General features: G+C 46.3%; 1 protein-coding gene across 1 annotated transcript in view; it reads right to left on the bottom strand.

Annotated features, from left to right (window-relative positions):
• Creb3l2 (cAMP responsive element binding protein 3 like 2) overlaps nt 1-27229 on the bottom strand; it is a 119426-nt gene that overhangs the window by 15082 nt on the left and 77115 nt on the right. The window contains exons 3-8 of the mRNA XM_036182246.1: nt 17562-17737; nt 15978-16065; nt 12886-13070; nt 9966-10112; nt 9055-9113; nt 7866-7934 (exon numbers count right to left, since the gene is read on the bottom strand). Of these exons, the coding sequence (XP_036038139.1) occupies nt 7866-7934; nt 9055-9113; nt 9966-10112; nt 12886-13070; nt 15978-16065; nt 17562-17737 (724 nt within the window). The remainder of the gene's footprint in view (nt 1-7865; nt 7935-9054; nt 9114-9965; nt 10113-12885; nt 13071-15977; nt 16066-17561; nt 17738-27229) is intronic.

Raw genomic sequence — 27229 nt, 5'->3', positions numbered from 1 at the left:
TGAAACCTTTTTCTTCTCTTTTTTTTTTTTTAACATTCTTACCTAGAGCAATACTTTCCATGTGCTGGATCATGAACCTTCAGTGAGACATGAGATCAGTTGGGTTGTAACTGGTATATCATTTGAATGAAATGAAATCAAACAGAAAACACAGCATCAGGGAACAACAGACAGTGACTAATAATAATGAATACAAGATACCCATTAATTAGTTATAGCATATACAAATCTGTGTTTTGTGCTATGTCACATTTATAGTACAAAATGGGAAGTGATTTCCAAAGAAAAAGTCTCTGTGTAACTTAACCAGTGTGCACGAGTGCGCGCGCGCGCGCACACACACACACACACACACACACACACACACACACACACACACACCACACTATACCAATGAATCAGAGACTCAGTGGAATAGATAAGCACACGTGTCCCTTCAAAGCAAACCTACCCGCACCCCCCTTTGGCTGCCCTCCCCACGCTGCCGCTGCGCAGTCATACAGAGCTGTGTCTGGCAAGTTCTGAGCTCCCGGAAGTGCAAAGGCCCAAATACCCACTCCAGTGGGTGGTGGAATGCAACATTAACAATTAGAGATTCTGTTGTCGAGGTCTTTCAGAAGGAACATGAACCATCTCAATACCTTAAAGTGCGACACCCACAGAGGCAATGACAGCTAACACACTGAAACTCTAATCCCACCCTTTACATTATTTTGCCCTCTGAGAGCCATTTATGGGGCTCCGGCTAACTACAAAAAAAGGAAGGGGGGGGGGGCGGGGCGGTGAGTACTGTCTCCTTTTTCTGAGTGAACTACTTTCTTAAAACTTTATTTTATTTCATGGGTATGGATCCTTTGTCTCTGTCTGTGCATCACATACGTGCAGTGTTGGTGGAGGCCAGCAGAGGACATTGAATCCTCTGAAATTGGACTATAGACAGACAGTTGTGAGCCATTGTGTGGGTGCTGGGAATCAAACCCGTGACCTCTGGAAGAGCATCTCTCCAGCCTCGTTTCTGAGGGGGTTTCTATATTATAGGACATTTATTTTAAAAGTACCAGAAAGCATTTCTGAATTACTCTATTACCTACTGCCCTAGGAACACAAAAAAGAGGATTTTAGATTATTTACCAGGTCTGAGAGATTTCTAAACTCACTACTAAGGCACACTGAAATGCTTTTCTGATCTTTCTGGGGGCTCTATGGTAGAGCTCTCAACACCTCTTTGAAGTTTGAGCTATTTCCATATGAAAAGAAAACACACTGCATACAACAGAGGGTGTAGATACTGGAGAAACGAAAAATGAATTAAACCAAGATGAAAATGTAGAGAAACATAATGTGAGTCACTTCTCGGTCCTGTATGGCTCCTCTGTATATGGCAGAGGGTGGGCTCAGCCAGTAACTGGTCCAAAAGAAATGAGACAAACTCACACACAGAAGACACAACAGTGTGTGTGGAGGAATATACAAAGAGAGTACAAACTAGCACAGCTTTGTAGGCTCAACAGACACCCCAGGAGAGCCAGGACCCAGGCAAAAAGCCCAGCAGACTTGACTGGGAAGAGCTGCGATAGGAATTCTTACACAGGGTTTAAAGACTAAGAAGAGAGAGGACTCGTTAAGAGAAAGGTCAAAGAGAGACATGGGGCGATTTTTCACTGCGAATCAAATACACATCCCCAACTCCTGTGGTCTCAGGAAAGGCTTTTCCTCAACCACTCTATGCTGGGTGGCTCTGTCTATAAGGCGCCATCAACTCCTGGCCCTGCAGTTTTCGCTACACTGCGTTTGACTTTGAAATTCTCAGACTCCCAGATGTCTCCATCGCCAAGTCTTCAGCCTGGATCCAGGCTGAACCGACTTCCCTTCTCTTTCCATCTCTGGCTCCACCCCACAGCACAGGGCACTCGCTGCTGTCCTGAAGAGACATCAGAAGTCTAACTGTCAGCCATCAGGGTCAACGTGCTGAGGTTCAGAATTGCTTAGCAGACACAGCTCTAGGAGCGTCGGGAAGTCTTTCCAGAGAGGTTCTACTCAAGTGAGAAGCTCCACCCTGGATGTGGGTGGGACCAGCCCATGCGCTGCAGTCCAAGACCCAATGAAGAGCAGAAAAGGAGGAAGCGAACAGAGCGCCACCAGGCACAGTGCAACCACTTGCCTCCCACTCCCACCACGTCTTCTTCGGGCCACACTGTCGCCTCAGACAATGAGCCAGAATAAACCCTCCTTTCTCAAAAAGTTTCTGTCCGATATTTGGTCATAGCCAAGGAAGTAACTGCTTCCAGAAGGGAGCAGCATTGTCCTCTGGGCATTCCAGGGCTGAAAAGCCTATCTGCCCTTTCACGTGGGCCCATTCCCAGAGCTGATGAACGAAGCTGGCAACCTAGAGGGAGGAAGTAGTATCTACCCCTGGGCAGAAAAGCAGGCTTATTTACAACCTGCTAAAAAAGCAGGGAGTCTTCAAGACCATGACCTGGACCTTTTCTGGAATGTGGTGGCAAAGAGAACTAACACAGACATGTCAGGGGTCACACTGCCTGCTATGCTGGGCATAACAAAGCCCTCTGTCTTGGACTCCGCAATCTCAGGTCTTCTATAGTAAAGTCAAATGAAATCCCAGGCCTGACACTGTGAAGGGGAACTCTCACTCTCCTCCCCGCTTCCCTGAGGCCCCCTACACCTGTCTCAGCTCCAATCACACAAACAACCTTCACAAAGAACAATCTCTGGTTCCCCATTGGCCTCAGGGGCCCATGGGTCCTTCAGAGAACAGACTTGAGGTAGAAGTCCACATAGACCCTGGAAACGGGTTAAGAGCATCTAGACAGAGAATTCCAGGATCCTGGACATCAGCAGAGTGCAAGTTCTGGAGGAGACACATCCTTGTGGTCTTGCCGACTATCCATCCCAGGGTCCTCTAAAGCAGAGGCTCTCTTGGCCAGGTTTGTCCTGTGCTGGGGAGAGGGAGGGGGCAGCAGCACCGCATTGGGAGGAGGTCCATAAAGATCAGGGTGACAGTCAAGGGGCTGAATTCCAGTCCCTTCCACTTCCCACTGTTGTTATGACTTTAACCTCACTGGGCCTTACAGGGACTAGCAGGGAGACAAGTTCTCTAAGATGCATTTTAAGACCAAGTTCCTGAGAGTCTAAAAAGTCAAGGCAGGAGGCGAGGGCCTGGAGCCCACAGCCTTTTAGAGGCAGACCGACACGAGGGATGAACGTGGCACAAACTGAGCCCCAAACACCTTCTCGTGTCGGGCTGGGTGGGATGGGCCTCACTTACTCGGAGTGGCCAGAGGGCCAAAGAACAGGATGTCTCAGGAGTGAGACCAGGGTGGGGCCTTCCTGGGAGCTCCCATCCTGAGAGGCCAGCGGTAAGCTCAGAGAAGCAGAGGAGTCTCTAGCAGCCCCAACCGGCACTGCTAAGTGCGAATGTACTTGCTGATTGAGCTGAGGAGGAAGGGTCCCCTGGGACACCATCTCACTCCGCTCTTTGCTTCCTTGATGGCATGCAATTAGCGGATCATCTTAGGAAAGACGGCACGAAGGTGCGTTCACACTGTGTGCCAGCTCTGGAGAGAGAGGAAACAGGGACATACAGACACACATCCCACGCCTGGGTAGCCTCCATCCAGGATCTCTTGAGCTCAGAAAAGGGAGTCCTTTCCCCTAGAAACCAACATGGCAGGAGTCTATTGCTGAATTTAGGGCAAAAAAGAGTCCAGATTGGCTCACTTCAGTACTCTTCATCTGGATATCTTAGCTATGAGAGGCATGATTTTCCTCTAGTGATGAAACAGCCCCTCACCATGCCACGGCACGTGAAATGATGCCACTCTGTGTCCCCCACCCACTTCTTGCAATCGTGTTGCCATCAACGTTTGTCATCTGTTTCTACTTCTGTCCAACTGCCTCCAAAGGACAGCGACGGGAGAAGCGTCAACTGCATCACAAACACAGCTGTGTGTTCATTCCGCCCAGGTCTGTGCTCAGTTCAAACAGCATGTGATGTGACTAGGAGTCCAGAAGCCTTCACTGCCACCTGCTTCCTGGCAGCTGGCGTTAGGGCACAGGGTCATCGGTGTTTACACCATAGTCGTTTTGGTCACTGAGGCCTTCCGAGCAAGGGGAGGCCCTTGCAACAAACAGGAGGAGGGCAGAAGAGATGATGTGCCGCTGCCTGCCGCCCCACCAGAGACCATGCTTCAGCAAGAACAGCTCTAGTATGTATTTTTGCCTTTTAAGCCAAAATACACGAACTATGGGTCCTGGATATGATGGCCGGAGGAACTCCTGGGTAAAATTATCTATAGGACTATTATAAGGAATCAAGTTCCAGCCATCACCATCATACAGACTGTCCACCGGAAGTTAAGTTTGAACCACGAGAAGTGCAAGAGAGTAAACAGAGACTTGGGAGGGAAACCCATGGTGGCTCTTGGCAGTCAAGAGGCTAGCTAAGTGGGAGCAACCAGAGAGGCTCCCTGTTTTCGAAGCCAAAGAACACAGGCAGAAACAGAAAAATGCTGTGGCACTGCTTATATACAGAACGGTTTCTAAAAAGTCCAACTCAGAAACCAGGATGAGAAATTGGTTCAGAGAACTAGGGGGCTGGGAGACCGGGGAGATGTTTGTTTTAACAAAGCCTTTAGGCTTTGAGGTGATGTGCAGCAGGTCACTGCTAATTCTTATTTTGACCTAAAGCATTTGCATGACAGAAAAAGGGAGCTAACCATGTGTGTGTGGCAGGGTGTAATTTACTCCACTGTGGGAATCATTTTATAATGCACACCTATATTAAATAACGACACTCAAAAACGTACAGCTTTATCCATCAGTCACACCCAGGTAAAGGTAAAGACACAGCAAAACAAGCAGACCCATTCTTTGCTTTGGCCAGTGCCAATATACCAGTCCTGACCGCATTCGCTGGCAGCCACTGGCAGGGAAGGGCCAAACACCAATGTCCTGAGGCAGAGTTATGAAACAATTTCAGATGAGGATTCAGTGGAAACACATCCATGAAGAATGACTCCAGTGTTTGTTGTTCAATGAAAAAATGTGAACAAAGAAATATGAATTATCCTAAGAAGTAATGACAGATCCAAGTCGGAGAATGTTGAGGTGTAAGTATGGATTCCATATAACCATTATTGAATTTGTATGTATCTGGGGGGTGCGGTGGGGTGGCAGAGGTGTCCTCCTCAGGAGGTGTCCACCTTGCCGCACACCAATTAGGCTAAGCTGACTGGCCAGTGAGCCCCAGAGAGCACTCTAGCCTGAAGAATTTGGATAGCCAGTACTCCTTTAAAAGACAGGTGTGGTAGCATGCTCTAGTTACCCCTGCACTGGGGTTTGGGGAGTTATGGGGAATGGAGACAGGCAGATCCTGGGGCTCTCTCGATAGCCAGGCTATAGAAATGGCAAGCTCCAGGTTCAGTAAGAGACCCTGTCTCAAAAAACAAGGTGAAGAGTGATAGACAAAGATATGGATTTCAATAGATGGCCTCCACTCCCTCCCCAGCCACATGCATATGCATGCACAGATCCCCCACAACATTATTAAATAAAAACACCCTGCCAATAACTGAAGAAGAAATGATTGGAGTCTATAAGGCTGTTTCTAAATGCCTTACACATTTACCTATCTAGGCAATTACTAGAAACTGCTGATAACCAGGAAATGAGTGTTACATACTTCCCGAGGAGGATGAGAGGAACCTCAGAGGAATTCATACCTAAACTCAAAGCAAAGCAAGCAGTCCAAAGTGAACACAAGGACTGTCTAAAGGGCACCACAGGTATGCAAAACTTGGGGAGGCCATGGGATGACTGGCTGGGCTCTGTACTAAGCAAATACAGATATGGAAGAGAATCTGCAGTTAAAGATGAGAAACACGCAATGGATGCCTACACCAGTTTGAACCTTTAGATGTGTGGATACCGGATTTAAGCCAACAAACTAAACAAACAAACGTTCAAGCCTGGATGTGGGGGTGCACATCTGTAATCCCGGCGCTTGGGAGGTGGAAAGCACAGAGAAATGTTTAAATGTTCGTGGTAATCAAGGAATAAACAAAGCAAAGTGCAGCCAGATGGAGAGGGGCGGAGACCCTTTGCCAGGCCAGGTGGCTTGTGGGCTCCTTCTTGGTCCTCACACAGCCCTGCTGAGGCTCTGCTGCACCCGTGTGGCCAACGGGAGGCCTAACAGCCGAGGCCGGATGAGCCAGGGAACAAACAGCAAAAATAATGTTGATGGATTTCCTCCTGGCCCTTCCCCAGCTCAGAGCCAAATCTGTTCATACTCATAGCAGCATAGGACGGGCAGGAGACGGGATGCTAAAGTAATGGCTGAGGTGCAGGATCCAGAGGACCGAAAAGCCTGGAAGTCACCTCTGCTGGAAAGAAGGGGGTCAGAGGGAGATGGGGACTCGGAAGATGGGGCCAGAGATGAGCAGCAGTGAAAACAGAGTCCCACAGTGAGAAGAAGTTCCACCAGGTTGGTAGGAGGGAGGGGAGGGGATGATCCTGCCTCAGGCAGTCTGAGGGCACAGGGGTCAGGAAGAGGGCACTTGATCCTCTCTGTGAGTGCCCTTCCAGATAACCAAGGGGGAGAGTGGACCCCCACTGAGAAGAGTTCATCTGCTCAGCCTACTGTTATAGCAAAAAAAAACAAGAGATACAGGACATGGTCTTCAATGCAAAGTGGCTGTTGAAAGCACAAAGTCACTGCTGAAGATTTAGCCCGACCCTTGGCCTCTGAAGTCTTATTGACTAATCCCCATATTGACTAATCCATATTTCCTTAGCTTTCAATGAATTTCTCTCTGCTTTATTGATTGGACCTATAATGTCACTTAGGGTAACAGGACTCTTTAACCAACGCATGCCCTTTTCAGAGCACGAGTAAACACCATGCATGTCCAGGAACACACACTGACTCAAACATGATTCAGTCTTACCCCATCCTAACCCCTTGTGTGTGAGCCAGAGTTAAACCCAACAGGATCCTTCTACATTGAAATTCACAGAACTGCTGAGTGATGCTGGGCAAATCACCAACCTTTCTGCGCCCCAGACCTCGTCTGTGTAATGTATAACCTCATACCACCTCACCAGGATGAGTGACCCAATATCTACAATGTGCCCAAAGCAGTAACTAACATAGAAAATGTCAAGAGAAATAAGCAACTCAGAGCCACAGCTAATGTTTCAAAATGGGACAGAAATATAAGTCATTAACTTTTTGAAAACAGGCTTACAAAAACATGAGTCTCTTTTTAAACGGATAGACATGATTATTGCTGTTATTAACTGACACTAAATCTCTGTGTCTCCTTGTCCACCTCTAAAACTGAGTATCATTTTCAGGAGAATCAGACTTAGGGACTCCATTCTGCCCCAAGGCCCTTTTAAGTTTTCTTTATTAATTTGTTTTTGGGTTTTTTTGTTTGTTTGTTTGTTTTGTTTTGTGTGTGTGTGTATGTGTGTGTGTGTGTGTGTGTGTGTGTGTGTGTGTGTGTGTGTGTCACTCGGGACTGAACCTAGGGCTTTGTGCACGTTAGGCAAGCATTCCATGACTGTGCCACACTCGCAGCCCACTCCCTTTTAACTTCCTTATAATAGTCCTCACTGTGGTCATCCTCCCACCAATCACTCAGAAGTAAAGATCATGTATGTGGTATGTGTACACGTGCATTTGTGTATACAGCTGTGTGTATGTGGGGAGTCCAGGAGGCAGACCCAGCAAGTGGAGCCCCGGTCGGTACTTGAGTATCCAGGCACGGCCATTTTCAGTGGAATCCCTCCTGCTCTGGTCTTGCACTATGACCCCTCCCACCGGCTCTGCTGGCCACACCCACCTATTGGTGTTCTCCAGCACCTCCACCTTCTTCCGAAGTTCCAAGTTCTCAGTTGAACAAGACTCCACTCTGAGGAGAGAGAGCAAAGACATTCCGTCACTCTCCAGAGCTCAGCCAGGAGCTAGGGATGACATGAATGGCACCACAGAGAAAGAAGTAGCGGTGGTCAGTGAGGAAGAGGTGAGACAGCCTGAGTGGAGAAGAGAAGAGTCTGGAGGGACACCCTGGCAGGCCAGCTCCCCTCAGGAAGGCATGTGCGCGGGACACACATAAGCCCCGTCAGGCATCTCTGTCTGGTTTCTCACCGATTCCTGTTGCTCTCAACCATCACTACACTACAGGATGGAGAGCCACCAGTGAGCTGCACTCATGGCCAGGTCTGATAGAACGCTTCGAGCTGTGTGAAAGGCAGGTAGGACCAGAACCCAGGACAGTGATGTGCTGGAGCCCACATGCCCAGAGAGGCAAAGAAGAGAGATCCATAGGAATCATCTTGGGTATGGATGCCTTTAGAACACAGTAAAACAGAATGGATGTCCTTAATGCTACTTCACCAACACCTAAATCAGGTCATAGGCACACTGCTTCCCACAGAAACTTCTAGAACCAGTTAGAAGCTGGCTAGTGTCTTATCTCACATGTACAAATGAGGAAAGATTCAGTTATGGGTCTTCTAGAGTCTCCTTCCTATCTCAAAATCACCCCAACTGGTCAGCTGGAGAACCACTTTCTAGGGTCAGTAGAGATGGGACTCAATTCACACTTCTCTTGGAGCCCTCAGGGCATTCCAGGGCTCTCAAAAGAACAAGGGTGCCTTCATGTATTTTTGCAAAAAAAAAAAAAAAAAAAAAAAAAAAGTCTGCCCACAGCATGTACTACAGAGTACAGGAAATACCAGCGTCTGGTTTGTGTCATTTGAGGCCAATAGGACCTGGGTAAACAACACTGCTCCTGTAGGCTGAAGCCAGGCATCTCAGAGGAGTTTCAGGAATGTCACTATCTCAAGGAGCCCAGAAGCAAGTACTCATGATCACAGCCAGAAAGCGGCGATGCACACACCTTGGTTATAAGCAGTTCCCCCACGTGACCACTAAGGGGCAGGAAAACACTGCTGATGCACTGGGGGATCAAAGACAGCCTACTTGGCGACTATTTCCTAAAAACACAAGCAGTCAGCGAGCAGGCTTACTTTTTCTCCAGACTGTCCATGTATTCTTTCTTCTTTCTCCTGCTTTCTTGGGCAGAAATCTGTGAAATGAGGAGGAGAGAGGGACGGATTTTCATTTTTGTAAGTGAAACAGGGTGGATGGAACACAGGAAGCCACCTGCACAACTTAGGTGGCCAGCTCCCCTTTGTTTAAACTGTAGACTATCATCTGTTTATTACCAACTCTGTTTCTGGCCCAAGCAGACCCTCCCAACCCGCCAACAAACTCCTGGGTCACAGACTGATGGTTGAAATAGCTCAGAAAAAAAAAATGATGTCAGCTCTCTGGGCCTCAGCTGACTCAATGATATATAAAATCAGGCAGCCAGCTGGGCTTGGGTGTGTATAAACCGTCTGCTGGCTCTGCATGAGGGTACAGAGGTGTAACTTTGGTTCTCTCTCTGCCTTCCTTTCTTGTTCTTTGCCTGGGTCACAGGCCTGAGCCTCACCATCCCCCTTCAGGCCTAGAGGCAACAGGTGAGCCCAGACAGAGACCAGGTAGCACTAACCAAGTTTGTTTTTATCACTACCACTTTAAGCAGCCCAGCATAAAACTCTAGTTGTTTATAAACTACATATAGGGCAACTAGAAGAAAATATTACATACATCGTAAAAACTGGAAGGCTGAGATATTGACAAAAGACACGTAAGGGGAGATTCTTGTATGTCCTCCTGCTTCTGAACGGGCTATCGTGCACCAAGGAGTACATGTACCAGTGTGAGAGTTCACACCCAGTGGGCAGAAAGACCTGGAAAGGATGGGCAGATGGTGTCTGTGCTCCTGACCTGGCTACCAGAAGTCCCACTATGAACTTTGGGGGGTAGGGGTGGGAGGGGCGCTGCTCAGTTCTTCCTTTTCTATCACAGAAATGCCCAGTGTGGAACAGCTCACCTTATTCTTGATTTTTCTCCGGATTTTCTTCAGGGCCTTCTCCTCAGATTTTGTCAGGGGCAGTTTGGTAGGAATTGGATAGCCCTCAGCAATCAAGGTTCTCTTCTCTTCCTCTGTCAGGACTAGTGGGCCGGACCCCTGCAGCTTCTGCACAGACAGGGCGGAGGGACAGACAGGTCAGTGAGGGGTGGCTGAACATGATCTCAACATTGGGCGTGGAGAACCTCTCACCACGGCTCACTAACAGTGGGTGCTTCAAAGAAAAAGGCAAGACAGAGAAGATGTGCCTGTGTGGGTGACTTTTTATTTACATATGTCTGTGTGGTATGTGTAGTATGTGTTATGTGTGTTTGTGGTGCACGCATGTAGAGCATGTGTGTGTGTGGGCCCATGAGTGTGCACGTGGAGGCCAAAACAGGACATCAGGCATCTTCTCCACTGTAGTGAGACAGAGTCTCTCACAGAACCAGAAGTTTGATGTTCTCACCTAGGTTGGCTGGCCAGTGAGTTTCTCAGGATCTACCTGTCCCAGCCCCAGGGCTGGTGTTCTACATGGTGGCACATGGCTGGCAGCCATGCCTGGCTTTTTTACGTGGGTGCTCATGATTCAAACTCAAGTCCTCACGCTTGCAGAGCAAGTGCCCTGAATTATCTCTCCAGCCTCCCAAGTGGGAGGGGGGGTTTAAACCCAAGAGTTCTAAATCAAAGGGAAGGCTGAAGAGGCCTCCATCCACATTTCCCAGGAAACACCCCACTATCTAGCACACACACACACACAAAGTAACGGTACAGAATTCGCACCCCACATTCCCGGAGGCTTAGGGGTAATGGGAAATCCCCTTGGAATTCAGCTTCATTCAAGACTTGTATTGTTCGCCTACTGAAAGACTGATTTTGTAACTAGCTCTTTCCACACCACCCTTGCTCTTCCTCTCCACTGACAGCTAAGGGGACTGAAGTCCCAGAGCCACCCCAGGAGGCATTTTCTCGGGAAGCTCAGGCTTCTGGAGTCCTACACTGCCCATCAGCAATGAGGATGAGAACCACAACTCATTGCATTTAGCCCAGGACACAATGATGTGCATATATTAGTCACACAAGCAAACGCACTGGTGCCTAATCTCCATGCTCCCTGCCACAGAGGACATCTCTCAAGTGGCTTAGGATCAACACTCAGAGCTGAAGTGATACCCGTAAAATCTCAAGAGTAGGTCAGTGCTCGGCTGTGATGTTGACTAAAGGGGCATTCAACTTTCAGAGAAAAAGAATCCTTGTGAGTTTACGGGATGAGAGAAGGGTTAGAGTAGGAGATGAGATTCGAAGGCTGCTTCTGGAGAAGTGATGTTTCTAAGGACGGGGATATTCTGAACAAAGGGCAGTGCTCAGAATATATGCTCAGAAAATATATACTCAGTATATACTCAGAATATATACTCAGAAATGTACACTCAGAGTATATACTCAGACTATATACTCAGAAACGTAATGGGAGATGCCTCTGCCCAGAGCAGGTGGGCTCATGAGGCTGAGACAGCAAAAGATGAGCTGTTTAATACAAGTACAGGTATTAGGGCCCCACAAGGCATTTAGACAGCCTGGCTGCTCAAGAAAAGGTGGGTGGGGACTTCCCTCAAAAGTGTGCAAAATGGGTAAGTCTTAGAGGGAGATGCAGACACAGGGGATGAAAGGAATTCCAACAATCTAAAGCCAGGTTCAAGTAGAAAAGGCAAAGAAGGGGATGTGAATTCCTTTGTTCTCAGTAACAGTGACATGTTGTTAACAATCTAAAACTTATGGGGACAAATGAATCTCAAACTTTCAACATTATCCTGACAGTTGGTTCCCACACCTTCTTAAAATATTTCATTTATATTTGTTAGTCGTAAACATTGCAGGCATGTATGAAATTCTCAAAGAATAGAATATTATCTTTAAAATGTGTTGTTCATGATAGTGTAATTTTAAAAATCTGATTGTAATTTTTAAGACCTCATAGAAATCAGAGTCCCTGTAATTTTTAAAACCTCATAGAAATTAGAGTCCCTCTTTAGAACAACAAAATGAGAGTTCTCTACCCTCCTTTTACATGTTTGTAGGATGAATGATGACCTGTGATTTTGTCCCAGGACCCTGGGTTAAGAGCCCCCAACACACACACAGATTAAACTATGTTTTTGAGCTTTTGACATCAAAGAACTTCATCTCAGAGAGACTTTCTTTTCAAATTTCACCCAAGAACGCTTATCTAAAAGATGAAAGGCATTCCCTAGTGCACGGTAAGTAAGCATCCTCTCCATTAATGGCAAGTGTTCATGGTAGAACTCGAAGGAGGAAAAAGAACAGAAATGGTATGCCTTAGGCTTCTAGGCCTGGAAAAGAAACAAGTGAGGACTAGAGATGTGCATACAAAAAAAGAATTACTGAGATTTGTAGGCAAGTCTTTACAAACATGTTCTTTGGGGTTCCTACTACCCCACTCTGTTGCTACATCTTGAACTAGTCTGTCCCCACCTGGAGACTCAGTCCCCAGTGGGGTGCCACTGAGAAGTGTGGATATGAAGAACACATGCTGGTGCCTTTTTGCAGGAGTGAGTTGGGCGTCACAGGACTGGATTTGGTTACCATGGAGGTGTGCTGCTATAGAGGCTCCCTGTCCTTCCCCCTCCCGCTTCTTCTGACTATCTTTCTGCTATGCATGGAGTACCCTCTCCAGAAGCTAAGTAGATATAGGCACCATGCTTTTGGGATTCACCACCTCCAGGACTGCGCACCAAAACAAAATCTTTCCTAACTTTCTCAGTCTTGGTTATTTTGTTACAGCAACATAGCATGGACAAAGACTTCTAACCATTAAACAAAAATTTCATTACAAGAATGAAAAATCATTCTGAGAGGCTTCCTGGCCACTCCAAATACTTACATGTGGAGCTGTGAGGAGAGGGGATGTGGACAAGGCAGAGGGACCCCGGGGCATAGCTCTGGCAGGACTGTGGGCCTGAGACAGGCTGAAGGGATGCAGGCGTGGGTTAGGGCTCAGGCTGCCCTCTGAGTCACTGCTGTGGCTACTGGGTGGTGTTGGTGGTAAGTGCAGCTGATCCACGGAGGCTGAGGATGAAGAAAGCACATTTCATCCATCACAGAAGAGGAACATAAGACTCTGAGGCCAGTTACACACACGTGTGTCTCCACACTAGGAGCTTGGTGTAGGTGCACAGAGTGGTGACTCTCTCTAGGCTGACCTAGAAAGTTCTTTAAGACATGATGTAGCGAGAAGGGTGGAGGGGGGGTGAGGTCCGGGCACAGAACAGTGTATCCAGTTGTCCTCTCTTTGTAGGAAAAGGGAGAGAGTGAATGTAGAGTCACACTTCCTGGTCCTAGCACAAAACTACCCTGGGCAAGCATGCATAAGACACCAACAAAGGGGTGATCCCAGGGGTAGCCTGAGGGGGGGTACCCCTGACAGGGCGTTGACAAGACTTTTCACTGTATTCCTTTGGAATTTTATTTTTGCAACATATTTTGAGACAGGTACTCCTGTACCCCAGTCTGGCCTTGAATTCTGGATAGGTGAAGAGGACCTTGAACTTCTGATCCTCTTGTCTGCCCCATCCCTGGAGTGCTGAGATAGAAAGTGTGCTTCACCATGCCTGGTTTTATGTGGTACTGGGGGTGGAATTAAAGGCTTCCTGCGTGCTCTGTAAGCATTCTAGCAACTGAGCTATATGCCCAGCCCCACTGTATTCTTTTTAGATAGTTTACACAGGTTAATGTGCAAATTGGGTTAGTAGTATGCAGTTTTTAAAAACAATCTTTTAGGAAACTGCCAACCTGAGAGCGCTGCTCGTGGACTCCTTGGAGAAAAGCCCCTTTGTTTCTGGAGGAATGTGCCTGGTGGGGCCTGCGGGCAGGAGGCCAGGCATTCTTCATTCAGAAACCCTACATCTACCATTAGATAAGCAGTCACAGGAAAAAAAGAAATGGGGTGCAAGGCGCCCTTCTCCCCTAAAGCCTTTCTTCAGGGCACATTACCCATAGGTGCCGGGCCAGCACCCCCTGGGCAGTTGGAATGAGCTTCTGAATGGAGAGCATCACCTGGGGTCCACCACCAGTTCCCTCCTTTTTTTTCTGAACAAGATTTTTCTGTTCTGCCAGCCATGGTTGCTGAGGGAGATTACATTTGAGGGCCCCTCCCTGCAAGCCCCTCCTGGGGGACTGGCTCCAAGCAGCATCTCTGTATCCACAGAGCACTTGCATGCTTGACACACCTGAGTAGCTCAGGGGAGGGCTGAGTATGCCCTTTCAACACATCACGTGCCTGGCTAGAAAGCAGGCACGGCATAAGTATTAGCCAGGGTTGCCAAGGTTTCCCCTCTGCCAGGAATATATGACACTGTATGTTTAAAAAAAGAAAAAAAGCAGGGATCACATTAATCTACCAGCAACTCCAGCTGAATTCCCAAGGACACCAAGAGTTCTTCTGCCCCCTGGCCCGGCACGGGCTTAAGCTCGGCATTTCTCCTTTCTGAGCAGTGAGTAGTCCACAAAAGGGAGAAGCAGGCTGACAGGAAAAGCCTGCCCATCTGGACACAGGTGCCTCGGGATCAGATTTCTAAACCTCACTTGAAAGGCTGCTCCCAGGCTGCAGAGGGAGCTGGCGACAGCAAGCTATTCTGCCTAGAAACTTTGATGCACGCCAGGATATTCAATTCCTTTATCTCTTTATCCAGGATAATGAGGGAGGATCTCCATTTCTCCCCCAGTGACCCCAGACCCTGATGCCACTACGGGGAGCTAGAAGGGTTGTGACACTTTCTGAGCCGTATCACAACATAGTGAAAAGAACAAGATACGACGTTTGGTGGTGGTGAGCAGACAAAGAGGTGACAGAATTGTTTCAAAAGCGGACTCTAGGGTTCAAAGGCACGACTGTGTGCCGCTCAATGCCAAGAGACAAAGGCTCGATACAGATGCAGATGGGGAGTATTAACTTTTTACTTCTTTACAGGTAGTAAAGGCAGTGATGGTCAACCCTGATGCAATGGTCTCAAATCCAGTCCTGAGTGGAGTTCTAATGGTAAGGAAGGTAAATTGTATGCAACGCTCAGACACAATGTGTGCTCGTATACAAAGTGTGCTCCTTTGCACACTGTCGCACACACACCTTCTCTGTCATCGTGGATACTGACTCCTTTCTTGGCCATGCAATAAACTGTGCATCTAAACCTATGTTGAACATGCAAATAAAAGGAAGGTGCGGCACCAACAGACACAGAATTTTAGGAAGAGTGGGCTCCATGCTGTGTATAAATGAGGTACTGAGAGCTTCCTGTGCTCGCCTGAGACGGAGGGTCTGTATCCAGGATCCCATCTCAGCCTCACATGAGAACACAGAGTCAGGGAAAAAAAAATGATGTAGAGAACAAACAGAAAATAAACAATTCCAAGGCATGATTTGGTTCAAAATGAATGACAAGAAGCCCAAAGAGGTACACCATCGGGACCATAAAGATTACCAAGCAGGAAAGGAGTGCATCATAACTGTTACCCAAATAGGACCGCTAAAGCCACACTGATTGTGCAGACACATTGCGACTTCATTTACAGAGGGTTAAAACTCAAGCTTTAGTTGAGCCACTGAGGACTGCTGTGTATCCATGGGATGCTAGTGGATTCAGACAGGGGGGGTCTCATCAACCACATGCAAGTCACAGCAGTTAATAATGGGTCTAAAAATCCATCCTTGGTAAGCATCAAACCACACTAAAGCTTAGCTGAAAATAAAGGACATAAAGAGAAATAACCTTATTATAGAAATGTTTTGCTTTCAAAATACTTCTTTTGAATCAAGGTTCTTAAGAACAGAACTACTCCATACAGCCAGCTACCTCTGTAACCTTGTATTGCACAATGCTCCCTTCCCTTTAGAATGGGCACCTAGGGTGTGGGAGGAAGGGGTGGGAGAGGAAGGGGTGAGGGAGGAAGGGGTGAAGGAGGAAGGGGTAAGGAGCATACCTTCTTTAGGAGAGAAGTTTAAGAACTGATCCACCTCATGAGGCTCCAACTTAATCTTAGGAATAATTGTCTGGCACGAGGATTCCACCTGTAAAAGGAATTTCAAACGTGAGTTTTCAACTTAGTTACAGACTTTCCGGGACAGGGGCTATTTGTCAACTGTGTCTTACTATGGGGCCAGCACAGAAAGGCATGGGCCTCATCTTACCTTCTCACAACCAGACCTGGGACCTGACAACTCCAGTGAAAATCCAAGGCTCATTATATTACTATTATTACTATCATTACCATCATTGTTATTACTATTATTACTAGTGATGGTGGCAATGGTGTTATGATAAAGACATTTATGGTAAAATATTCTGGAAAAACTTCCAAGTCACAGGCTTCCAGTTTGTCCTATCCCTCCGGACTCCTCGATAATTGATGACCATATCTAACTATAAAATACCCACCGGGAAAAGGAGAGAAGGGAGCCAGAGCACAGGACTGTGAACCGTTAGTTACATACATACTTCAAAACCGGCCAAGGCCAGAAGAGGTGACTCAGCAGCTAAGAGTGATCGCTGCTCTTACAGACCTGGCTTCAGTTCCCAGCACCCACACAGTGGCTCACAACCACCTATAACTCCAGTTCCAGGGGATCCAATGCCTTCTTCTGATATCAGTGATTTCATGTATACATGTGGTACATACATACACAATATACACACACATATAAATCAACTGAGCAGATCTTCTGGAGCAAAGACCTCAGGATGCAGATCTCAGGAGCCCACCCAGGGTCTAGATAGGCACTAAGAAAGGAATCCTAGGGTCAGTTGCAACCCAGATCTCCTCAACAAGGAGGCTGTGATAGGTTTGTGGTTCTCCCAATGTTACCTTTTCAGGACCAGACATTACATCTTGCAGATAGAAGATGTGACTACATGGAGATTTCTGGAATCACTATAACTGGGGCTCTGAACTTAGAACTGGAAAATATACAAGCGTGATTCTGGTCCATCATCAGACACTGGAAAACACCCAGGGAGATGTGGAGTACAATTAAATTCTCTTTCCTGCAGCCAGGGGTTTCAGCAAGGAGGGAACTCCTGCCTTCCTGTAATCTCCACTAGTAACATGGCATGTGTGAATCAGCAGGTGGGGGGTTCCTGGGTTGGGAAAGAGCAACTTAGCAGTGTTCTAGCAAAAGAAAAGTCTATGTAGAACTGGTATTCACAGTCACCCTGGCGCTGAATGGCATGGACTGTACCATAACCTCAACCATTCCCCTCCCACTGGGATGAAAGTCAATGTCATGGACAACTTTTCTCCTTCTACTATGTTTTTAATTTCATAATGGCAATTCAGTAAAAAAAAAAAAAATGAATCATCTTTGCTACTGATTTTTCTATACGACACCTTTGAAAGTTGCCATAATCAACGTTGATAACATATTCTTTCGTGCATACAAACACCCATGAATGCATGCATACATTCTCCCTCAAACACATTCATCTCCTAGGAGAAGCGCTTTACTGGAGACCAAAGATCTCTATATCTTTTGATAGCTACATTTATAAGGAAGGAAACTGGACACACCCCAGCACTCATATCCAGGGGGGACTCTTCTTTTTCAAAAGGCGTAGAGATGGCTGTGATGGTCAGAGTGACTGAGGGAACGAGTCCTGGGGGCTGCTCCTCTGTGATTGGCTCCGTCTTGATGGTGGCCGAAGGGAAGTCTGCAGACAGGTACCACTTCTCACTCTCCACTTCCTCTGTGGGGAAAGGACAAGTCACACACACGAGCACATCTGGGCACCGGGTATAAGCGGGACACGGGACCACTGATGACTCCGCAATCACAGCTCCGCCTGAGGACCACTGAGAGGAGACTAAAGAGAGCCAAGTGTGTAAGGGGAGAGGTAGGTGGATGAGGAGATGGACAGCAAGAAAAAGATCTCCATTTGCGCATGCCCGGAAGAAGCGTTGGAAGGGTTACATGGAAAAGACAGAAACTGGGTGTGGTGTTCACATAAGAATGTCCCCCAGAGGCTCACATGTTTGAATACTTGATTTCCAGTTGGTGAAGCTGCCTGGGGTTGAGAAGGTGTGGCCTTGCTAAAAGAAGTGTGTGACTTGGGGCGGGGGTGGATGTTGAGGTTTCCAAAGCCCATGTATGCCATTCCCAGGGCACTCTCTGCCTTCCTGCCTACAGCTCAAGATGTGAGCACTCAGCTCTCATCTGCTCTTGACACCATCTCTAACACTTGCTGCCATGATTCCTTGCCACGGGGGACTCTAACCCTCTGGAAACACACATCCAAGGAAACCCTTTCTTCTATAGGACACCGTGTGTCATCACAGCCATAGGGAAGGGGCAGGTGCGCTGGACTTCCTGGTCACAGCAGTAGGGGCCTAAGTACACAGAGAATAAGGTGGGAGGGAAGGTATTTTAACCACGTAACATGTTATACTTTTTGGTTTTCAAACCAAGTGAACATTCTATCTACTTAAGAATAAATAAGTAGCCGGGCGGTGGTGGCGCATGCCTTTAATCCCAGCACTTGGGAGGCAGAGCCAGGCGGATCTCTGTGAGTTCAAGGCCAGCCTGGTCTACAGAGTGAGATCCAGGAAAGGCGCAAAGCTACACAGAGAAACCCTGTCTCGCAAAAACAAAACAAAACAAAAAAAAAGAATAAGTATAGTCAGAAGAAGAAGGAAAAAGAGGCTAATGGTTGGCAAGCAAGGTCTCAGGACAGAGGACTTCTCCACAGTGATTTGTCTCCTTCCTTCCTTCCTTCCTTTGGTTTTTCAGTTCCCACTCTTTAGTTTTTGTCCTCTTCCGTTTCAAATTTAACCAGACTTCCAGAGACACTGCACAGACCCCTGGGAAAGTTCTGGGTTTACTTGGCTGAAATGGGTAAAATACTCATCTAGGGAGGAGGGCAGGGTCTTAGTGAGCCTGGGTTCTGTCTTGTTACTGGGGCTTTCATGATGAGCACTAGGCCTGGGGAAAGGTAACTCCTAAGCAGCAATACAGAGCCAGTGGGGCTCCTCAGCCACCAGACACATGCTGCTCTGGAGTTTAAGCAGTACCAAATTGCTTTAGAGCAAATTACTCAGCCCAACCCTGCAAGAACAGAGGGTGGGGTAAGGAAAGAGAGCCAAGACTCTGGAAACATACAGAGAAAAAAGGAAAGGCCAGCAGTTCCCAAGGTTCACAGCCCTCAACGGACACCAGCTTCACCAAGAAGGGGCGCACAAAGCAGACCTGTTCCTCTGCTATTTGAAAACAAGCTCTGCCTGCTTGGTGATCTATAATGGTTCAGGGATGCAAGGCAGTTCCCACCATGAACATATACTCAAGAGTTTGGCTCCAGATTTATGAAAAAGGGGGGTGCATGAAAAGTCGTACAGAGAAGCATGGGAATGGTGGTAAAAAGTGAAGGTTCACAAAGATAAACTTGAACTCCATAAGCTGCTTCCTTTGAGCACAGAAAAGATTGGCTCCTACTCACAAGGCGGCATTCAGAGTGAGTCCTATAATCTGCCGAGTGTCTGGTGCGATGGGGGGATTTCCGTCAAAGGGTGTGGGCGACATCCTGGACCAGGAGAGGCTCCTTGGCAACAAAGGGCCTTTTAATGGCTGCCAGAGGAGGGAGACCACACTGTACTCGACACATAGTTCTGCTGGCCAGATGGGCACCCTGCTCAGCTTATAGAAACAACCAAACCACGAGCCAAAAGAAGACTATTGACTCTCCACAAGGAGGCTCAGATCTAGAAGACTGTCCTCAGGAAGGCACACGGAGGACAGAATAGGGAAAGGAGTGGGAGGCAGAGAAAGGGTTCAGATCACTTAGGACAGAAGTGGGGGGGGGGCAGAGAGAGGGTGTGGATCACTTTCTTCACTCAGCAGTGAGATGCTGCAGCTGCAGCTTGTAGAAATCACACTTGCAGCCCAAACTGAACACTGTTTGCCACCAGAAGAGGACAGAAGGGATATAGTAAGGAGAAATTTAACTCTGGGTATAGTAAAATGAAGAGGAAGGGGCACTCCTGAAGAAATGGCCCCATGCAATGTCCAGCAAATTGTGAAGTAAGGCCACATGTCCAACTGTTACAATCTAAGTGACTGTGTCCCAAGTTAATTCACAATACGCGTGCCTGGCAAAATTAAATGAAGAAAGCACACTTGAACTTGAAGCCCGAAAGGAAGATGAAACTGGTTCTTCTATTAGAGTAAAACCATTGTCAACAGATAAGAACATGTAGGAAACAGGGAAGGATGGTATTTGCTCTTCATGCTCTGCCCCATGGTCCTATCTGAAAATATAATCATTGCTGTCTTGGGAGCAGAGGCCACAGAGCCAGCAATGGTACCTGAGTGCAGAAGGAAGCATCCTCTCTTAAGACTATAGGAGTTGTGACTCTAAGCTCTGCTCCCCCAGCTTAGATGAGGACAAACAACTGGCGTTGCTGCCATGCTTCCATTCCATGTTGACGATGCTTTGGGTTAAAATGAAGCCCAAGCTCAAAGGCATCATCTCTACCGACAAAGACACTGGCATATGTAAATCTCCTCCACACTGCCATCTGAGGTCAGACCCAGATCATTGCATTCCTACCAGTGTTCTTGCCGTGAAGGAAACAAGTCAACACCTGGATGAAGATTTATGCATACATATGCTCACTACACTCTGATTTAGAAGGACAAACTGTAGGAAACAACCAATCCACGAAGAAGGTGAAGATGAAGAGGTGAATTATGGTATATCGATACAGTGAAATATTCACACAGACACTGACAAATTTACAAAGCCTTTTCAATAGCAAAGGAAAGTTCCATAGCACACTAGGAAAAACCTGGTGTGATAATATACTATTTGATGAAGAAAGGAGACTGTGGTAGTTTGAATGAAAATGCCCCCCCCCCATAGATTCATAGGGAGTGGCATTATTGGAGGTGTGGCCTTGTAGGAGGAAGCGTGTCACTGGGGGTGGGCTTTGAGGTTTCAGAACCTCAAGCCAGGCCCAGTGGCTCACTCTTCCTTCCTGCTCCTTTGGGTTGGGATGTAGAACTCTCAGCTACCTCTACAGGACTGTCTGCTTGTGCTGCCATGCTTCCTACCATGATGACAATGGACTAAACCTCTGAACTGTAAGCCAGCCCCAATTAAATGTTTTCCTTTATAAGAGTTGCTGTGGTCATGGTGTCTCTTCAAACACTAGAACATGGGCTAAAACACTTAGACAGGCAAAGGAAACTCCTGAACAATAAATACAGATCAAGATAATCAATCATTCAGAACATTGTGGCCTTTTTCTTATTCTTTAACATTTTTATAGTATTTCTAAAAGCCTATATTTGAAACTATTAATATTATTCCCAGTTGTCACACATGAACATGCCTGCCCTGCCTCCTCTGTTGATTTGGGATGGCAATTACCAGATAGAAGCTGGAGGAGTGGCTGACAGGGCCCACAGCTGACTCCAGTCTGCTGTCCCACTTTGTATTAGTTACTTCTGTTATTTCTGTGATAAAACATCCCTGACATAGACAACCTGACAGAGAAAAGGATTTGGATGGTTACAGTTTGAGAGAAGTCCATCGGGGCAGGGAAGACATGGCAGGTGGAATGTGAGGCAGATGGTCACACTGTCCATGAAGTAGAGAAAGGTGAATGTTGGTGCCCAACCAGCTTTCTCCTTTTCAGGTAGTCTAGGACCCCAACCCAAGGAGATGGTGCCACCCATATTTAGGGAAGTATTTTGCCTGAATTAATTTAATCAAGACAATTCCTCACAAGTATGCCCCGTGGCTCCTTTCCTAGGTGAATCTTGGTCTAGTCAAGCTATCCCGAGATAAGCCATCACACCCTCCAACTGTGCCTTTTGCTATGAGTTTTCAATACCCCCAGCTTTGCCCTGTAACTTAACCTAATCAATGGCACGTTAGCTTCTTCATACAGCAGAATCTTGAAATGTGTTAGCTAAGATTGGGCTTATGTTCTTATGGATTTTACTATCACATAAGAAGGATGTGCCAGGATACTTGATCTCTTGATCCTAGAGGAAGGAACTCAGCCTCACAGATCAAAGGCATGCCGAGAAGAGCTGAGCCAAGCCGTCAAACCCTAGCTTTAAGATGAGAATGACTGCAGAACGAGCCGTCGCTAAGCTGATCACGTGTCACTCAGCCAATCCCCAGGAGTAAAAATGCTCAAAGTCTAGCAATAAACTGATTTTTACTTCAAGTACAAAATTTAGAGCTGAGAATATAGCATAGTTGATACAATGCTCACTTAGCATATACAAAGCACCAAGTTTGACCCCCAGTACCACATAAACACTGGAAATGCCAGTGTTCAAATTCAAAAGGCAGAGGCAGGAAGAGCCAGAGTTCAAGATCATCCTTGACTATAGACCAAATTGGAGACCACCCTGGAATAGACTTTGCCCCCACATTCACACAGAAGTAAAAGTATGGGGTTTGAGTTGGCTTCTTAGACAGCATAGTTAGCTAATGCAACATGGCTGGAATTATGACATCAGAATCTATTGCAATAAGATAACTGCATTGTTTTTTTCCAAATAATTCCTCTAAGTCATCAACTGGAGATTGTGTCAATAAATATTTATAGGGGCTGGGGAGAGGGCTGAGCAGGTCGGAGCACTTGCCTCACAAGCCTGGTTACCTGAGTTCAATTCCTAGAACCCATATAATGGTGGAAAGAGAGAATCAGCTCCCAAAAGTTGTCCTCTGACTTGTACGTGCATGATTAATAAAAATAAATAAATATTTGTAGATTGGCCAATCGGACCCGCCAGATACTTGTAAAAGAACCGATTTCTGATTAAGGAAGTGCAGTCACTATGAAGTTCGATGAGAGCAGCACTCTAGTGTGGTTGAAATTAGAGAAGAAGCTTGCATTCCAACTCTTGGCCCTTGGCCTAAATTTTGTCCCCGGTGGAATTAAATATCAAATTAGAGAAAAGAAAAATGCAAATGGAACATAAAAAGTAGAAGGTTAACAAAGGATAGAATTAGGAAAGAAGTAGGCTCTGCAGATTGCCCAGGGCCTTAGTTTTGTAGTTGAATTTTATTGGCAAAAAGACCACTAAGGCTTAGAATTAGACCCGCATCCGAGAGAGAGAGAGAGAGAGAGAGAGAGAGAGAGAGAGAGAGAGAGAGAGAGAGATAACTAAGTGCATGAAATACTACAGTCTGTAACTTTTCTAAATTCTGTAATTTAGACTTTGAACAACAAAAAAAAGTGTTTTCCTGAATTTTATCTACATACAATGAAATAAGTTTCATTTCAAATGAAAGACATCCTCCCCTAATTTTAATAGTGCATATTCTGGATGATAAGCACCCCCTGATAGCATCAGATTTTATTTGCACGGCTTCCCCTAACGGTCAAATTTCAAGGCTGCATCTCCTCAGCATCAGCCTCAGTTATCAGCAAAGATGGAAAGAAAGACGCCACTGTCTCATGGTAGAGAACAAGTCCTTCACTGAGTTCAGAATGGAATAACCGTCAACACCGTGATGATAAATGACTAAAACATCAGGTGGCCCAGGAGACCAAAGGACAGAGCTGCTTAAAGCCAACAAAACGACAACATCAGGAGCAAAGCCTCAGTCATTTCCATGTGCACAGCCAGATAACGCTGCACGAGACTTGTGCACAGGCATGAGCGTGAACACACACACACACACACACACACGCTAAAGAATATAGAATAGTTGTAAACATACATTAAGAGAAATAACTTGATACAAATAGCATCTATATGACATAAAAAGTCCTACATGTATCCACTTACCATCCAAACAGTATATATAAATTGAAGAAAGTATCTAAGTTACATGTCTCCTCCAAACCTTCATTTTATTTGTTTTCTCTTTGAACATGCTGAAAGAAATTGACAAACCTTACTATTTTTTCATATAAAAATCTCCTGTGCCTAGAGAGATGACTCAGTGGCTAAGAGCACTGGCTATTCTTCCAGAAGACCTCAGTTCAATGCCCAACACTCACATGACAGCCCACAACTATCTGTAGCTCTAGTTCCAGGAGGATGTCCTCTCCTGGCCTCCATGGATACCAGGCACACAAGTGGTGCACAGATGCACATGTAGGCAAAACACCCAGACTAATAAAATAAGAAAAAAATAATCTCCTCTAAAAATTCCAAGGCTGAGGTCTAGAAGGCAGGAGGCTGCGGGGCAAGAATTCTGTGAAACATGTCAGAATAATGAAAAACTACAGCCCACTGCATGGAAGCCAGCAGCCCGGCTGCCCGTGTGCCCTAAATTCTAAATGAACTCCCATACAGCAGGTATGAAGAGGTGTTCACGATAGGAAAATAAGCAGTACTGTAAGCATTTGCTATGGGCTGGGTGTTGTTCGGAGTACTCTGGAAATACTTAGTCCTAAGAGTAACCACAGAGGTTAAATATAACCATTACTCCCACTTTAAAAACAAGGAAACTATAAGATTACATAACTCACCCAAAAGTGTACAGCTGGTGTATAGCAGACATGAGCGTCCCACAGCCTGGGCTCACTCTCACCTGCACACACTGCTTTCCAAGGGAGCTATGGTTCAATATAGCTCTAGCCTAGGAGGATTACATTTTAATAAATGTTCTTTTCTGAGCCCTCCAGTAGGCATAGGAAAAAATATAAAATACTGATCACTCCTATACTACAGACCGCCAATCCACGTTTCTGATATGAAGAAACATCGTTCAAGACCAACTCCTAATAGCTAATATGTGCTGCGCTTCATCTTTGGCTGACACCCAGTCTGTACTGCACGGACCTCGGAGACCAAGGCAATCAGCTCTGTCTGTCACTCCGTGTTCTTTCTGTGCCTGTGTACACAGACGCTCTCCCCTCAGCTCCTGTTATTGCTATCACAGCCACTTGGTAAATTATGTATTTAATTTGAGAGCAATCCGCAAAAGGACAATAGCAATATTAGCTGATCCTTATTTGGTGCTTGCAAAGTGACAGGCACCGTTCTAAGTGCGCAATAAATACTAACTCAGCGAAATCCTCCAGCAATGCTGTGGGGGTAAACATTATATTCTCATTTTAAAGTGCTGGATGGTGAGATAAACAAGTAAAGCCACTCACCCAAGATCACGTCATTCATAATGTGGGCAGAGCCCAGACTCAAATCTACACACGATGACCTAGACATCCATGCTGTACTTGACTGGAAGTCTTTTAGACTCACGGTTTCTCCTGTTTGTGTTTAGAGCATGAACCACATAAAGCTCCAAAGAACAAAGGGCTGATTTGAAAAGACTAACTTAGTACACAGGATGTACACAAAACTGTCAATCTGTCTTATTTTTCTTCCTCAACGATAGAGCTGTTATTTGTGAATAATCAAAGCCGTTTTCCTCGACAGATGGTAGTCAACTTTGCTGTTGACTACACTATACTAACTATACTATTCCAGACTGCAGTGGTTAACTGAGCAGAGGGATCACTGTCTCACTGTCTTAAGAGAAGCACTGCTGTCTTTTTCATCTGTGTTCCCTGGTTTCTCCTACCCAAACCCAAGTAGGTTCTTTCACCATCCACCCATGGCAGAGGACCCAGGATGGAAGCAGATGATGAACACATCGTCCTTTCCTGTCCCTCGGGGATGACTCACACTGACGCTCTTGACACCAGCTCAGAGTAAATGTGATTAGCTATTTATCTCATCTCTGTGTATTTTTTTTTCTGGGTCCCACTTCCTGGGAACACGTCAACACCAAGATCCCTCTGAGGCTACAGAGCAGAAACCTAAGTCACCTATGACTCACCCTTGCCCTTCCCACACATACAACTTGTGTGAATCCTGCTGCCTATTTCTCTAAATCTTTATTAAAAAAAAAAAAAACAAAAAAAACCAACATTTTCTCTGCCATGCACGTCACACAGCTTCTCGTTTCTCTGCAGGTAACTCTCTCTGTGCACCCCTGCCTGCTCTCTGGCAGCCTCAGCCATGAGCCATTATTCTCTCCTTTGACTCTCCAACAAACCCGTTTCCAGTCATCCCACAGTGCTCAGTTCCTGCGGCCTTTGCCTGCTGCACCTTGTCTCAGTCCCCCGTGACTTCCCACCAGCACCAGTGACTTACCTCTAGCTCACCGAGGACTTAACAGTTCCATAAGTTTAAGGCATCAATACTGAGCCGACCCAGCTATCTCTAGCTTTTGCAAACCCTAAAAAGGCCCAGTGGATTCATCAGCAGGACAATTGGTCACAAGTGATGTCCCTGGTCTGTCTATACTCTATAGACCTGAGACAGCAATAGTCTGTCTGCTTATAAAGATTTACTTTTATTATTAGTTTTTAAATTGGGTGTATATGTCTGTGTTGGGGGGATAGGTATGCACACGTGAATGCAGTGCCTGTGAGGGCCAGAAGAGGGTGCCTGGTCCCCGGGAGCTGGAATTTCCAAGTGGTTATGAGTCATCTGAGTGCTAGGAACCAAACTCTGGTCCTCTGTAAGAAGCAGTACATGCCCTTAACCACTGAGCCATCTCTTCAGGCCCCGCTAGTTAGTATCTTAATCCAGCCCAAATAAAGTTACCTTGACACAAATACATTATATATCCCTTCTGATTAACCTGATGATAATTTATAGACTTTTAAACCCTATTCTTACACAACCTTGGAGGACAGGGGCCACATCAAGTTCTCTCTGAATGCCTGTAGAACAAAACAAATGTGTGCCTTGTGCTATAGTTTTCAGATTCCTCAACTGCAAATCACATAACTGAATGTGGGGATCATGACAAATTAGGTCACAGTAAAAGGCTTCTGAGTGCACAACAGACAGAAATTAATTAAAAACCAAACTTACACTGTGGTAGTTTCAATGAAAATGGTTCCTATGGGCCTGTGGGAAGTGGCATTATTAGGCTGTGTGGCCTTGTTGGAGGAAGTATGTCACAGAGATTTCAGAAGCTCAAGCCTCTGGTGGTATTGTGTTCCCCAAAATATTGTGCACCCTAATAATCTTATCTGGGGTCAGAGAACAGAACAGCCACTAGATATAGAGGCCAGGAAATGTTGGCACACACACCTTTAATCCTAGCATTCCAGAGGCAGAGATCCGTCTGGATCTCTGTGAGTTTAAAGCCATACTGGAAATAGCCAGGCATGATGACTCACGCCTTCAATACCATGAAGTGAGCCTTTAATCCCAGGAAGTGAGGGCAGAAAGCAGGAAGGTATTTAAGGCTTGA

This window comes from Onychomys torridus, chromosome 3 (genome assembly GCF_903995425.1).
Source record: "Onychomys torridus chromosome 3, mOncTor1.1, whole genome shotgun sequence".
Classification (NCBI taxonomy): domain Eukaryota; kingdom Metazoa; phylum Chordata; class Mammalia; order Rodentia; family Cricetidae; genus Onychomys; species Onychomys torridus.
Note: the sequence above shows the minus strand (reverse complement) of the source record. Positions and strands in the feature narration are given on the sequence as shown.